General features: G+C 44.1%; 1 protein-coding gene across 1 annotated transcript in view; it reads left to right on the forward strand.

Moving 5' to 3' along the window:
* sema3c (sema domain, immunoglobulin domain (Ig), short basic domain, secreted, (semaphorin) 3C) overlaps positions 1–15,853 on the forward strand; it is a 73,863-nt gene that overhangs the window by 53,586 nt on the left and 4,424 nt on the right. The window contains exons 10-17 of the mRNA XM_080757853.1: positions 765–834; positions 4,671–4,815; positions 6,446–6,668; positions 9,944–10,032; positions 11,175–11,216; positions 11,661–11,818; positions 13,545–13,612; positions 14,775–14,905. Of these exons, the coding sequence (XP_080613979.1) occupies positions 765–834; positions 4,671–4,815; positions 6,446–6,668; positions 9,944–10,032; positions 11,175–11,216; positions 11,661–11,818; positions 13,545–13,612; positions 14,775–14,905 (926 nt within the window). The remainder of the gene's footprint in view (positions 1–764; positions 835–4,670; positions 4,816–6,445; positions 6,669–9,943; positions 10,033–11,174; positions 11,217–11,660; positions 11,819–13,544; positions 13,613–14,774; positions 14,906–15,853) is intronic.

Genomic DNA, 15,853 nt, shown 5'->3' on the forward strand with positions numbered 1-15,853 from the left:
GTGACGCGTTTTTGTAAGCTCATAATAGTGCGGATTTCATTGGCACTGGGCGCCACGTTGTGGATTAAAATGGTGGAGCACAAAGGGATAACATTTATTTTTTGGTTCTTGAACAAAAAAAGTTTGGGAAAGTGAACACGTCCCTAGAACACGTCCCATGTTTTAATGCCCCTCAGCTCAGACCCATGTAAGCTGTAAGGCGTGTTCTGTCAAGAGTCCATGGACGGTAACTGGAAATAAAGAAACTATAGGAACCCTTTTATTCAGTTCCTGCAGGCAGCTCGCTTTGCTTTTTGAACATCTTGGGGGTTTCCATCCGAAGGTGGCGATATAAGTTCCTCCTCAAAAGGTTTATACGCTGTTTACTTTGGAACAAGACAAGTCTCTCTCGCTGGCATTTTTTCATAACACTTTCGGTGTTATTGTTGGTCGTTTTTTTATACGCAGATTTTCCCAGAGATTTTCTTAACCTCTTGTCTTCTTGTGAAACGGAAAACCATGATCTAACAGCAGTTTTGTTCTTTTTTTCCATCCTGGGCCTGTCAACAACAAGGACATGTATTAATTCGTACAACCGTCACTTCGCCTATAGCTGTTGTTGTCGCTCCACCCCGGGGCGCTTAATGAACAGTAATTCGTTGAAACGAGAGCATGGCGCGCAACGGTGTGTGAGCGTGCCTGCTTGTGTGCATTCATTCATTTAACGTATGCATATACTGTATATGTTTTTATATATGTATAATATATGTTTTCCCCATATCCAGAGAGTGTGTTTTTGCTGGAGACCGATCAGCCCCAGGGCCTGTTGGTGTATGGTGTCTTCACGTCTACCAGGTAAGACAGACCTCGTGGTGATGATGCCGAGGGGCAAACCGCCACGTTCCTGCTGCCTCTGGTGACCGTGCTAATATATCTATGTATGTGACGTTCCTGCTGCCTCTGGTGACCGTGCTAATATATCTATGTATGTCAGTGTTGGGGGGAAAAGTACTCAAATGTTTTACTTAACCCATTTTTCAGAAACAAAACATGTTTCTATGTCAGTGGTGCTCAACCTTTTTCATGTCGAGGACCCCCAGAATTATCTCTATTGGGCCACGGACCCCCATCTCAAAATATGTAGTTCCAGGGACCCCCCAGAAGCCAATATTTTAGTTAAAAATGTTCGCTCTGAAATATATATATTCAAAGATTTGCACCACATTTTCACGACTCTTAAAAAATAGCAGACCTACAGTACAAGCTCGTAGCGCGCCACTCGGTGGCGCGCTATGAGCTTGTAGATCTGCTATTTTTCAATAGCTAAAGCATGACATGATGCTTGAAACATCAAAAGAGGTTCCCGCCCAAAATGGGTTAAGCAAATGTATCAATACCGCAATGTAGATGTACTGTATTGATACGTAGTATACAATGTAGTACAAGTCAGGAGATTCAAAATGTCCTTGGGTAAAAAGTACAAATGTATTGGTGTCAAAATGTAAAGTATCAGGCTGGCCTGGATCCTGATTAATAACAGTTGTACTTATACTGTATCATATTATGCTTAAATCCCTAAATGGCATACATCAATTGTGATACATTTACACACACACACGTGGCGTACATTTCGAGATTTCAGTAAATTGACTTATTTTATGCTACCATTTGAAGTAGGAAGGTGGTAAATGGCATCCTTTTATAATGAGTTTCTCATGGCAAACGTTTGTACCCCACTTATATAGATTCTATATTTTTTTCTGTAGATGAATTGTGCCTTCTTCTACCTCCTCATTTGCTCGCTCAGGAAAATAAATGCCACTCACAGAAACGTTATGCGCACACATGGATTTCACTGCACCGTGACTAATGAGCTTCCTCGCCGCCTGGCGATGATTATATCTGTGTATTTCTGCCGTATTATGACAGTAAAGTGAGTGTAGGAGAGGAGGGGGAGGGAGGGGGTCCCGAGATCTGAAATCAACCCGGGGACATTTTCAGCCAAAACGCTGGTTTGGGACCAAATTTATTTATCTCGCGAGTTGATTTATTTTCTCTTCTTTTTTTTCCCCCTAAAAACTAATATATAAAATGTATATTAAGGAGAGGGAAGTCTGGAGCACTCTGGTGGAGCTGTTGCCCCCGCGACCCGACTACGGATAAGCGGTTGAAGATGGATGGATGGATGGATGGATGAATATAACATTTCAAAACAAAAAGTCTTAAAGTTTTCAGAAATCAAAAAGAATTGTATTACATTTTTCAAGAAATACCATAAATACGATATCGTGACGCATTGTGAGCTTGTACATTGGGATGGCCTATTTTCACTATAGTTTGGGTCCCGCCCCGGGGGAGAGACAGCAAATCTCTCTTTTTGGCTCTCCAGCTATTATAGAACGATTGGGAACCAACGCTCGAGTGTGTAAAGCTCGCGGCACGTGTCAAATGAGCAATCATCTCCTTTGGGTGTACTTCTTGCATATTATGTCAACCTCCATGATAACTCCATGAAGTACATGTTTAATACCAAAATGTGGTATTTTAATCCATTTAATGGATTCAAATCTATACACATTACGCCGGTTATCATGGGCTTTTAGGCTTGAATGGCAGGCTCATAGGAATTATTAGCATTATGTTATACTTCAAAAATCGTGAAAATGTGGCGCAAATCTTTGAATATATTCTTTCACAATGGACGTTTTAACTCATACCTCAAAACACAAGGAGGTCGCTGAAGAAGGAAAAGACCCAAAAAATAAATAAATAAAATTAGATTTTTATGAAAATGGTTTGATATCAATAAAAAAAGACCTAAAGACGCCTATACACGTCCAAGGCACCCCGTGGTTTAGATTATAAAGATGTGTATACACATTACACACATCATTAGCATAATTAGTGTTAACATTAAGTGAAATGTCCCTTTAAGCCATTCTTGGCAGCATTATGTTATATACTTTTAGCTATTGAAAAATAGCAGATCTACAAGCTCATAGGAATGGTCATTTGATCCATCTGTTCTGAAACACAATTGGTTTCGTCCAGTGGTGGTACTCAAATGTTTTAACTAAACAATGTTAAAGTACTAAAAGTAAAAGTACTCACTGTGCAGGAATGTCCCATTTCACAAGTTCAAAGTGTGTACAAAATCTTGCCTCTATACAGCCAAACCAAACAGTCGGGTCTTTTGAGGTCCAAATGTACTTTGTTATTCCTATATCGCTCCACACCATTTCTTCCTCCACGCCTGCAGACCTTTTTTTTGGGTGACCTGTACCCCGTCAACAAAGCCTCCATTATGTGCTAACGGGGTTTTAAGTGACCAAAGCACTAAACCCACATTTGATTCCACCCTGGGAAGTGGACGATTCGAGTGTCCCCTCTAGAGTGTGGCAGCCGTGGGTTCCGCCCAGATTGTATGGCTCGGACATATCCGCTGCACGAACAGCGCTGTCCGGGAACAACGATGCTGTTTTGAACTGGGTGGGTCCGGGATTTTGTGTGTGTGTGTGTGTTTATGTGTGTGTGTGTGTGTGTGTGTGTGTGTGTGTGTGTGTGTGTGTGTGTGCGTGTGGCAATGTACAAACATTCAAGAGTGTTACCAGATTGGTTTAGTTATGCTGCGCATCATGCATGCATGATGCGCCCGATGTTGTTTTTGTTGACACCATAGTCACAAGGAGGTCCTGATTCTGTACATGAACTGACCACGACTGACCTAACAATTGCTCGCATGGGGACTCAGGGGTAGAGTGGCCGGAAAAGGAACCGCAATTGGTTCCTAGTTCGAACCCGGGCTCCCCCAGACTTTAGTGTTGAAGTGTCCTTGAGCAAGACCCCTAATTGCTCCCGATGTGCAGGTTGGTGCCTTTCACGGTTTCCTCTGCCATCAGTGTGTGAATGGGTGAATGTGCACAATCTTTGTAAAGGTGTATGAATGTGTGTGTGAATGTAATCCACAATCTATGTAAAGCACCTTGGATAAAGGCGCTATATAAATGCACCACTTACCATTCATGACAAAGAGCAAAGCCAAACAACTTGTTAAATATTGCTTTATTTTTCGGCGGTTATAAGCAGTGTGTGGAGGAGAAGGTGCCATATTGCGTATCCTTTTTCTTAGGTGCCCATGGACTGTCAATCCCGTTACATTTATTTGCATGCAACATTAGTGGATTCAAAAAAAGAATAAAAATGTGTTGGTATGGGTGTTTTAGAAGCACATTTTATCGGTTTACCTACCGACATTATGTGGACACCACCGGATTATCCTACTATAAATGCGCCACATCTCTGTGTGTGTGTGCGTGCGTGTGTGTGTGTGTGTGTGTGTGTGTACGGTTGTAATGCACGTAACTCGAAAACCGTTCGCCCCACCGACTTCACATAGAGCCTCTGCCTCAGCCAATTGATTGCCATGGTAACCCCACACCTGCAAATTGATTACTTAACCACTCCACTTTTCGGTGCTATGACAAGTTGACAGCGGGTATTATTAGGTTCCCAAGTTGCATCGCTCTCAAGTAGGCCGGTGGCCAACGGGCACGTACAGGTCTAGTGAAGACAATTCACTACACTGTAGCTGCACTTAAGCCACCATTTAGCTGGTCCCTCTTTTTCTCAACATGTGCGCAAGTACGGACGACTGACATTTTGTGTGTACTGTGTATGTCTCATGTCCTCAGCTCCGTCTTTAAAGGATCAGCAGTGTGCGTGTACAACATGGCCGACATCCTCACGGTCTTCAACGGGCCCTTCGCTCACAGGGAGGGGCCCAACTTCCAGTGGGCAGCCTTCCAGGGCCGCATCCCCTATCCCAGGCCCGGGACGGTGAGTTCACTTCAGGGTCATGCATGTAACCAAAAGTCTTCTGAAAGAATATATATTCAAAGATTTGTGCCACATTTTCACGATGTTTCAAAAATAGCAGACCTACAAGCTCGTAGCGCGCCACTCGGTGGCGCGCTATGAGCTTGTAGATCTGCTATTTTTCAATAGCTAAAGTATAACATAATGCTTAGTTAAAACACCTAAAGGGGTTCCCGTTCAAAATGGGTTAAGAATAAAAAATAAATAAAAAACCCTACACATCTTTTCCCGGCGTCCCCCAGAGTTATCAAACTATTTCATGTCAAGGACCCCAAAAATTATATGTAATTGGCCGCCGACCCCCATCTGAAAATATGTTATTGCAGGGACCCCCCACAGAAGCAAAGGTATGAGTTAAAAACGTTCGCCTTGAAAGAACATATTTTTTTCACAATTTCACGATTTTTCAAAAATAGCAGGTCGTGCCACGCACAGTGTGCCACGCTACAAGCAGTAGATCTGCTATTTCTCAATAGCTAAAGTATAACATAATGGTTAAAGTTGTTTAACCCATTTTGGGCGCGAACCCCTTCTGGTGTTTTAAACATTAACATTATGTTAACAATATGTAGCTATTGAAAAATAGCAGATCTACAAGCTCACGTTAACGTTTTTAACTCAAATGTTTGCTTCTGGGGGGAGGTCCCTGGAACAACATATTTTAAGATGGGGGTCGGCGGCCAAATACATATATTTTTGGGGGTTCCTGACATGAAACTGTTTGAGAACCACTGACATAGAAACATGGGTTTTTCAGTAAAATGTTTTTAATCGACAGTCCAAAATGGGTTAAAAGGTGACACAGATGCGTTCCCGGTCTCAGTGGTCTGTAACCGTGTCTCTAACAGTGTCCCGGTGGAGCGTTCCCGGTCTCAATGGTCTGTAACCGTGTCTCTAACAGTGTCCCGGTGGAGCGTTCACCCCAGACATCCGGTCTCAATGGTCTGTAACCGTGTCTCTAATAACAGTGTCCCGGTGGAGCGTTCACCCCAGACATCCGGTCTCAATGGTCTGTAACCGTGTCTCTAACAGTGTCCCGGTGGAGCGTTCACCCCAGACATCCGGTCTCAATGGTCTGTAACCGTGTCTCTAACAGTGTCCCGGTGGAGCGTTCACCCCAGACATCCGGTCTCAATGGTCTGTAACCGTGTCTCTAACAGTGTCCCGGTGGAGCGTTCACCCCAGACATCCGGTCTCAATGGTCTGTAACCGTGTCTCTAACAGTGTCCCGGTGGAGCGTTCACCCCAGACATCCGGTCTCAATGGTCTGTAACAGTGTCTCTAACAGTGTCCCGGTGGAGCGTTCACCCCAGACATCCGGTCTCAATGGTCTGTAACCGTGTCTCTAACAGTGTCCCGGTGGAGCGTTCACCCCAGACATCCGGTCTCAATGGTCTGTAACCGTGTCTCTAACAGTGTCCCGGTGGAGCGTTCACCCCAGACATCCGGTCTCAATGGTCTGTAACCGTGTCTCTAACAGTGTCCCGGTGGAGCGTTCACCCCAGACATCCGGTCTCAATGGTCTGTAACCGTGTCTCTAACAGTGTCCCGGTGGAGCGTTCTCAATGGTCTGTAACCGTGTCTCTAACAGTGTCCCGGTGGAGCGTTCACCCCAGACATCCGCACGACCAAGGAGTTCCCCGACGACGTGGTGACGTTCGTCAGGAACCACCCCGTGATGTTCAACCCCATCTACCCCATGGGACGGCGCCCCCTGGTGGTCCGAACCAACGCCGACTACAAGTACACCACGGTGGCCGTGGACCAGGTCATGGCCGCCGACGGAAACTACCACGTCCTCTTCCTCGGCACAGGTACGGACCTGCCCCCGAAAACACACGCACACACACACACACACACACACACACACACCAGACAGTGTTGATTTCATCAACTAAAACTATGACGAAAAATGTTCGTTGACTACCTTTATTTTATTTTATTTTTTTATGTTGTTTTTTTTGTGGCTTTCCATCCATCTTCAACCGCTTATCCGTAGTCTGTTCGCGGGGGCAACGGCTCCACCAGAGTGCTCCAGACTTCCCTCTCAGTAGGCTGACCGGAAGAGAGATGGGGGGGGGGGGGGGGGGGAGTCGAACCCGTGGCACACTGCCAGACTGGATTACCAGCCAAGGTGCCTGGACCACTGTGCCATGTGGCCCAGGCCAACAACCTTTTTTCTTTCCCACTGAAACTAATTAAAAACCAAGCTACGATGACTAAGGACAGATTCACACGTGGTGCGCACTCGGGACCACTTGGCAGATGTTGTGGTAGTGTAGAGACGCTGCGTACCGTTCCCGGGACCGCAGTCTCGGGACCGATTTGAAGTGTACTCGCATCCGGATGGATGCAATGTGAAAGCCATCCGTACCAACAGTCAATGTGAAATGAATCATGGCGCCAGCGGGGACCCAGGCAATCATATTCGGGAACAGTTCCATTCAATCAGATTCAGTGTGAATCTGCCCTATAAGACTAAACTAGACCTGTGGCCTACTTGTGGCGAACAATGCAATTTGGGAACAATGAAAATCCGGAATGCATGGTCCTAGTATGCAATACCCGTGTCATAGCAGCCATTTTAACCGTCCGTCTGTCTGTCCTGTGTCCCTTTTATGCCCAAGAGTGTTGCATAACCCGGAGGGGCATGCATGCGTTCCTGACTTCACTGCATCGTTCCCCGAGGAGGCCGATGCCACAACTGGCACCACACCCTATAGTCAGCAATAATCATAATTAACCCATTCTGACCTGAGATCAGATTCATACGAGGTTTCCACTGGACACACACTGGTCTGATTAACCCATTCTGACCTGAGATCAGATTTAAAAAAATGTCAGTCGTTCTTCGATTTTTCAAAAATAGCAGACCTACAAGCTCGTAGCGCGCCACTTGGTGGCGCGCTATGAGCTTGTAGATCTGCTATTTTTAAATAGCTAAAGCATAACATGATGCTGAACACCATAATGGGTTCCCGGTCTGAATGGGTTAATAATCAAGTGATGACCCTGATTCTAATAAGATATTTCTATTCTTCTTCTTACATTGACTTTAATTATAAAGTGTTTACATGATTGATCTCAATCCTAATGACCCAATGGCTGATCTGTTGTTACTGTGAACCGCCCAGCAAATTGAAATATAATGACGTTCCGTCTCCACTTAATTAAATGCAGTGGCTTCTTTCGCCCCCCCCCCCCCCTTTTTCTCATTAGAAATGGTCATTTGAAAACCAAATTTTCAATTTACAGTGTCATCCACGGAGGCAGCTGCTCTTCGCCGTAACACGATATATTAACAAAATGTATAACCCTTGTTTTTTTTACGAGACATTTCATGAGCAAATGACTGCAGTGGGAACATAAGTCCCATAGCTCTACAGCGGGGCTAGCCGATTAAGAGCTATAACAGAGAGAGAGTGGTGGGTGGAACAGTGAAATGTGACATGTCAGACACTATAGGAAAGTTGGCAAGTAGAATATTGTTAGGTCACCGATAGGAAGCTGGTCATTCAGAGTCGGAGATAACAAAAACTAGAATTTATATAACTTCAACTCCTGTGTGTACAAATGACTCTCTTCTGTCTTAAATGAACACTAATGAACACTGCAGGGCAGCAGTGGCTCAGGGGTAGAGTGGCCAGGTGGGAACGCTATAGGTTCCCAGTTCGAACCCGGGCTCCACCCAGAGTTATAGTGTCGGAAGCGTCCTTATTATGAGCAAGACTGTGGGTGAATGTAATGCACAATCTTTTTTTGTGAAGCGCTTTCGATAAAAAGCGATATATAAATGCTTCATTTACCGCTCGAGCTGGTATACGTGCGCCCTTACGTGCATGTATACTGAAAATGTGGATGTTTGCAGGCGCACACACACCCATGAGTCCACACTGCACCTGTGTGCGTGCGCGTGTTCTGTGTGCGTCAACATGTTTGCATTCGGTACGCAGCCAGGGAGTCTCAGTCTCTCTCTCTCTCTCTCTCTCTCTCTCTCTCTCTCACACACACACACACACACACACACAGCTGCTTGTGTTTATCGGACAGGCCAGCCTCTCCTTTCTGATTCTCCTCTGTTCTCCTGCCTGGATTCCTGAACGGATGCCAGAGGACCGTCTGTATAGAACCAGTGGTGGAAAAAGTACTCAAATGCTTTACTTAAGTAAAAAAAAAAGTAGAAGTACTCTATATTTACTTGAGTAAGACAAGACATTAAGTACAAAAATATGGGTATCAAAGTGTACTTAAATTACCAAAAGTATTAAGTACTCGTCATGCAGAATGTTTCGTTTCCCAAGTTTTTTTAAATGTGTAAAAATGTCAAATCTTTAGAAAATGCGACACATTGTGAGCTTGCAGATCTGCAATCTTCAAAATATCTTTATACATTTGAAAACATGAAATGGGACATTCTGCATAACGAGTACCGGTATACTTTCTACTTTTGGTACATTAAGACAGTACATTCTGATGACAGCACTTTTTGTATACTTTTACTCAAGTACATTTTGATTTCCGGACTTTTACTTGTAATGGAGTATAGTTCTGCATTGCAGTATTGATACTTTTACTTAAGTGTACTTTTTCCACCACTGGTGTTACGTTCTGCCCTCTCCCTGGCCCTTCTTGTCCTTTCCCTTGTGTGGAGTTAAGCATTTCCATCTCCCCCCCCCCCCCCCCCCCCCCACACACACACACACACACACATCCCACCTCTCCACCACAGCTGACTTTGCTGCGGATATGCCGGTCGGGTCCGTCGGTCGGTCGTGGCTATCATGTCTAATTCATAAGCAAACATCGTGGGCGAGAGAAGGAAAACAGACTCCTCGCAGGGTTTGTTTTGTTCCCCCGAGGTGGTTTTTCTGCGCCGCGTTCTAATTTCAGTGACCGTGTCTCGACGAGGTCTTTCTCGGGCCCTGTGGTCATCATGAGGGTATATAGGTGTATATGCGTCTCTTATGTGGCTGTTGAAATTATACCGTCTCCATTGGGTTTTTGTGTATTTTATTTGTGTGTGTGTGTGTGTGTGTGTGTGTGTGTGTGTGTGTGTGTGCGCGTGCGCCCTCCTCTCTCCGTCTCCCAGATAAAGGCACAGTGCAGAAGGTCATCGTTCTGCCCTCCAATCGTTCCTTGGATGAAGATCTGATCTTAGAGGAGCTGGAAGTGTTTAAGGTCTGTCTGCCTGCCTGCCTGTCTGTCTGCCTGCCTGTATGCCTGTCTGCCTCTCATTTATTTTATTTCCCGGCACACCTCACATCAAAAGCAGAGAACGGGGCGAGCTTGGCCACAACAATGCAGTACTCTGGCACAGGGGAGAGGGAAAGGGGAGAGAGGAGGAGGAGAGAGAGGGGAGAGAGAGAGAGAGAGAAAGAGAATGAGTTCAGGAGGTGGATGATTTGACGCAAGGGGTGATGGGGAAACATACTGAACAGCTGACCTTCTATTGAACTGTACTTTCCTTTTTTCCCCCTGCAAACTGTTAACACACACTCACTGCTAGGTATTAATTAATTCATTCTTCCAGCGTTTTTGTGAAGTGAAAACCCTTATTGTGAAGGTCCACCGAGGACCCGAGACGTGAACTATAGGACGTAGGAAAGCGCTGTGTTGTTGTTGTGACCAAGCCCCCAGAATGGCTGGGGCAAACGTTGAAGTCGTCTCCACTACTGGTCAAAACCTGGTACTGCAGGCGGGCTGCGGGCCCAGGTTAATATGGGCCCCGCATATTTGGACGGGACAGAGTATATTAACCCATTTTGGGTTTTTGTGTTAGCATTATGTTATGCTTTAGCTATTGAAAAAGGGGGGGAAATCGAAGAACGACATAGCTTTTTCAGAAAACTGTCAGGATGTAGAAGACATTTTTTGAATCTGCGCTGTGTAGCCCTCAAAATAATATAATAAAATAAAAAATAAATGAAATAACACGTGCGGGCGACCTCTACTAATCTCGCATTGGGTGCCGAGAGGCATCGAACCGGTCCTGTGTACACAGAACCGGTCCAGTGTACGGACAAAGGTTAGCTTTAGCCCTGCCCTGGACTCATACTGTGGTACAACAGTCTGATTCTAGTTCTACAGAGGAGCCATGGACATCTGGACAACAGAGGCAACTTTCTCATGGTTTCCTGATCCTCCGTTACGATCTGTTTACAAAATGAACTAGCCAGCTGTTGCTCAAAGAAAGCCTCGAGATGTTTGTGTGCCGCTCAACGAGATAAATGTGTGAGAAAGACAGATTGTCTCATGACTAATGAATACCGTTGATTAAAAAAAAGAAAACAAACATGACATGGGTATGTGTTGTTTTTCAGGACCAAGCTCAAGTAACAAACCTCAGGATTTCCCCCAAAAAAGTAAGAGTTTGTACATTATTTTGTGACTTTCCGTCCATTTTCAAATGATTCTATTATGCATAATATGTATAATGTTCAAAGTCCTATTATGCATATGTATAATGTTCAAAGTCCGAAATATCTTTGGCTGCTGATGGAAACTGCTGAAAAAAAAGCAGGAATGCTGTAATTTAATGTCTAATTTATACGTTGTCATACCTTGGTTTCCCGCGCTGAAAACCGACAAGCTCACAACGACGCATCGCGATGCTTTGCGAGCTTGTATACCTTCTATTTATTTGTAGTAAATACTAAATACTAAATACTACAGTAGTATATACGTAGCTAAACGAAGCATAATTAGCCATCATTTCTCAGAGACTATGGCCTAGCTGGTCACTCATTCTAGGACAAACGGGGCCTCAGTGCTGACCTTTTTGACCTCCATGTTTATACATTTTACAGCAACAGCTGTACGTGAGCTCTGAGTTCGGGGTCTCGCAGGTGTCTCTGCACCGCTGCCAGGCCTACGGCTCGGCCTGCGCCGACTGCTGCCTGGCGCGGGACCCCTACTGCGCCTGGGACGGCCTCAGCTGCTCCCGCTTCTACCCCACGGGTAAAAGGTACACCACGGGGTCTCCAAGGGCCACACGTACTTCACCTCCTTTTTTTGCAAACCAGATCTTATTTTAACCCATTTAGACCTGTGTGGACGATTCTAAATCCTGACGGTTTTCTCGAAAAACACCCATGTTTCTATGTCGGTAGTTCTCAAACATTTTCATGTCAAGGACCCCCGAGATTGTTATGTAATTGGCTGCCGACGACCCCCCATTTGAAAATATGTTGTTCCAGGGACCGCCCCGAGAAGCAAAGATTTGAGTTAAAAACGTTGGCTCTGAAAGAATTTATATTTTTTCAAAGCTTTGCACTACATTTTCACGATTTTTCAAAAAATAGCAGACCTACAAGCTCGTAGCGCGGCACTCAGTGCCGCGCTATGAGGTTGTAGATCTGCTATTTTTAAATAGCTAAAGCATAACGTAATGTTTAAAACACCAAAAAGGGTTCCCACCCCAAAATGAAATCACTTTCCTGTTTGTTTTTTAAATATCAGTAATAATATCAGTTTTTAGATATTTTGTATTTCAAAGTGTCCATGATGTCATGGACACTGGGCTCACTTCCTTCCTGGACTACAATTCCCATAATTCTTTGGTGCACTGCTCCTCCTTGTGGATAGGGGGAGGTCTGTCTTACTGAGACAACATGTAGTCCAGGAAGTAAGTGAGCCCAGTGTCCATGACATCATGGACAGTGGACACTTGTACACACCAATACTAAAATATCTAAAAACACATATTACCCACATAAAAAAAACCCAGGAAAGTGTTTCTTGTCTCCCGAACATCAGTAAAATAAGATCTGGTTGTAAAAGGGGTGAAGTGTCCCTTTAAATGAGCTAACTATATGGTCTTATATTCTTTATGCTCCTTTCTTTTTATTTTTTTCCCCCTTTCCTTTAATTAATAATAATAATTGTGTGCATTTTGTTTCCTTGTCTTAAATTGTATACCCAACTTATTATTTGTATACACATGTGTGTGTGTGTGTGTGTGTGTGTGTGTGTGTGTGTGTGTGTGTGTGTGTGTGTGTGTGTGTGTGTGTGTACTGTTGTTTGTATGTCTGGCCTCGAGGGGAAGATGGTGGGTGGCTGGGGAGGGTTGGAGAGAATATAAAAAGAAGGTTGTACCATTGCTGTAAAAATGGCATACAATGTCCCTGCTTACCCTTTGAATAAAATGTGTTAAAAAGGATGTAGTCCTATAAATACAATGAAACTCATTGTGCTCTGAGCGCACTCAGCCTTAAAGACAACATTCAATATGGCCACAAGACAACGAGAGCTGCTCTTAAGCGTGTCGCCATAGTATACGCGGTATGCCATCTTGGAATACTTGCGGTTGTTTCTGATTTAATGTCACCAAATGAAAATGCTTTTCTCCCGAGCATATCCTCTCCCGATAGACATAACACAGACAACGAGGCATGAGTGACAGGCTAGGCGTTATACAACATGACACCTCTCTGCTCTCCACAGCAGCCCAGTAGGGTGTGAGTCTCCACATTCCCGTCAGCCACAGGTCAAGTTTAGCTTGGTCGGTCGTACAGCCAAAAACACAAAAAGCCACCCAAACTTCACAAAAACATAATCTGCTCATGTTGGTATTTTCCCCTTGCCAGACGCATCATACGGTATAACCGAGTGTCCTCCATGCTGAGAGAAATAACAATGACATTTCCCTTCAGTAATAATTATATATAATAAGATCTTTTCTTTTTTTTTAGGAGAAGCAGGAGACAGGACATCATGCATGGCAATCCCCTCACGCAGTGCAGAGGTTTCAATCTGAAAGGTATGCAATTAACAAAGCCACTGAATTCCGCAAACTCTTTATTGGCAAGGTATTGTATTATTGGCAAGGCAGACAGACAGACATGATGTCTCCCACAATTATAATAACAATATAAAAAACAATTATATTTGAAAAATAAAGCAGATGTGCTTGTCATTACCCTACATCCATTTCAGCTTTCAGTCACATTAACCACATTATTCAAAGCCTAGCTGCTTAGCAGAAATGTACATTTACAAAAATGTAAAAAAAAAAAAAAACGTTTTTCCAGTTATTTTAACTGCATGCACTTATGCGTGCATGCAGTTAAATAAACCGGATATACACCGGCATTCCGAAGCCCGCTATTCCGACGAACCCCCATTCTGACTCGCAGCATTACCAACCCTGTCTCGTACGCTAACCCTGACCGCTCGTGGAAGCCACATACTCGTCATTACGAGTATGTGGCTTTCACGAGCGTCAGAATTGCACTCACGAAGTTGTGCGCGTACATGGGCACTGCTGGCACCTGGCAATTAATGCTGCGACAGTACTTTGACTATGAATAATCAGTGTAGTTTAATGCAAGGAGGGGCTCGCGTTCGAGTTCCATCTCCCCTCAAACAGGCTGTGTCTCTAAATTAACAGCCTTCTGGAAGCAGCCATATGGCCATCGCTAACTAATGGGCCTGCCGGTCATTTCATCATTTGGCTGTGGACAGCGAAAACAGTTGAATAATGGGTTCTATGCACGCAGAATGAGTCTTATTATAATTCCTATATCCAAGCCCCTTCCCTACTTCCGGTGTTACAGTCGCCGATGATACTAATTAAGGCTCGGCGGCTCCATTCAGTGCTTCTATTGTGCATGGCCCACTGGAAACACTCTGCTACACCATGTGGCTCTCAAAGTATCCTTGACTGGGTTCCAAATGGCCCCATGCAGGTATGCAACGGAGAGTGTACAAATCCCCTTTTCAGAAAGTATTTATTTAAAGACGTTTACGCCGCGGACAAAGCCAACTCTTGTGACAAATCATGACAACAAACACAATTTTGGTCCCAAATATTTTCTTTAATTGAAATGCTTAAATTGTGCGTGTGTGTGCGTGCATGTGCGTGCGTGTGTGTGTGTGTGTGTGTGTGTGTGTGTGTGTGCGTGTGTGTGTGTGTGTGTCAGCTTACAGAAACGCGGTGGAGATGACGCAGTACGGTGTGAGAAACAACACCACGTTCTTGGAGTGTCTGCCCAAGTCCCCTCAGGCCTCCATCCGCTGGCTCATACAGAGGGACAACGACAGGAGGAAAGAGGTCAGGACAAGGTCTAAACCACACACGCACCGAGGCTTGATCTGTCACCAGTGTTGGAAAAGCTACTCACATGTTTTGCTTAAACGGACATAAAAATCACCCCCGTGTGAACTGAGTGGTGCAACTCTCTCTCTCTCTCTCATTAGCAGGCAACAGTGCAGCTGGTGCTCATTAACGTCACATAGGTGAACCAACACATAGTTAGGTGAACACGGACATTGCTGTTCCTTGGAGTGGTTTCACCACTAAAACAAATGTGTTTTGTAATGTATTTATTTTTTCTGAGCTCAATTGCATCCAAAGAAAACCCTGGACTTTTTACATTCAGTAGATTTTCTGTGGTCTGGGGTTTTCTGGCTCAAACAATTGCTCTGATGTTGTGAGGTACTGTGAGGTAAGAGTCCACAGATCCAATATATGACATAGGAATTTGATTGATGCCTGTTTGCCAGAACACACACAGAAAATCCTAGACCACAGGATATCCACTGAATGTTCAAAGTTCAGGTTGTGTGGGTGTAATTGTAAAGAAAAAATAAATGAAAATTAACCTTACCTTTTACATTATTATAAATGTACTTATGGTACTGTACAGTACCAACAGTAGAAAGTACTCATTATTCAGAATGTCCCATATTTCAAGTTTGCAAATGTACAAAAAAGATATTGAAATAGCAGATCTACAAGCTCACAATGTGTCACGATGCGACTCATTGTGAGCTTGTAGATCTTCTATTTTCAAATGGCCCGAAATGTATATACAGTAGGACTAAAGTGGGTAGCCTAATGTATGTTTTGTACTAATAATCAAAATCTACAAAAAGTTACTAGTAGGCCTGAATGTAGTGGAGTAAAAGTACAATATTTGCTTCTGAGATGTAGTGGAGTAGAAGTAAGAAATACTCAAGTAGAGTAAAATACCTCAAAATTATACTTAAGTACAGTACT

The sequence above is a fragment of the Protomyctophum bolini genome (assembly GCF_963924005.1).
Source record: "Protomyctophum bolini genome assembly, chromosome: 23".
NCBI lineage: Eukaryota > Metazoa > Chordata > Actinopteri > Myctophiformes > Myctophidae > Protomyctophum > Protomyctophum bolini.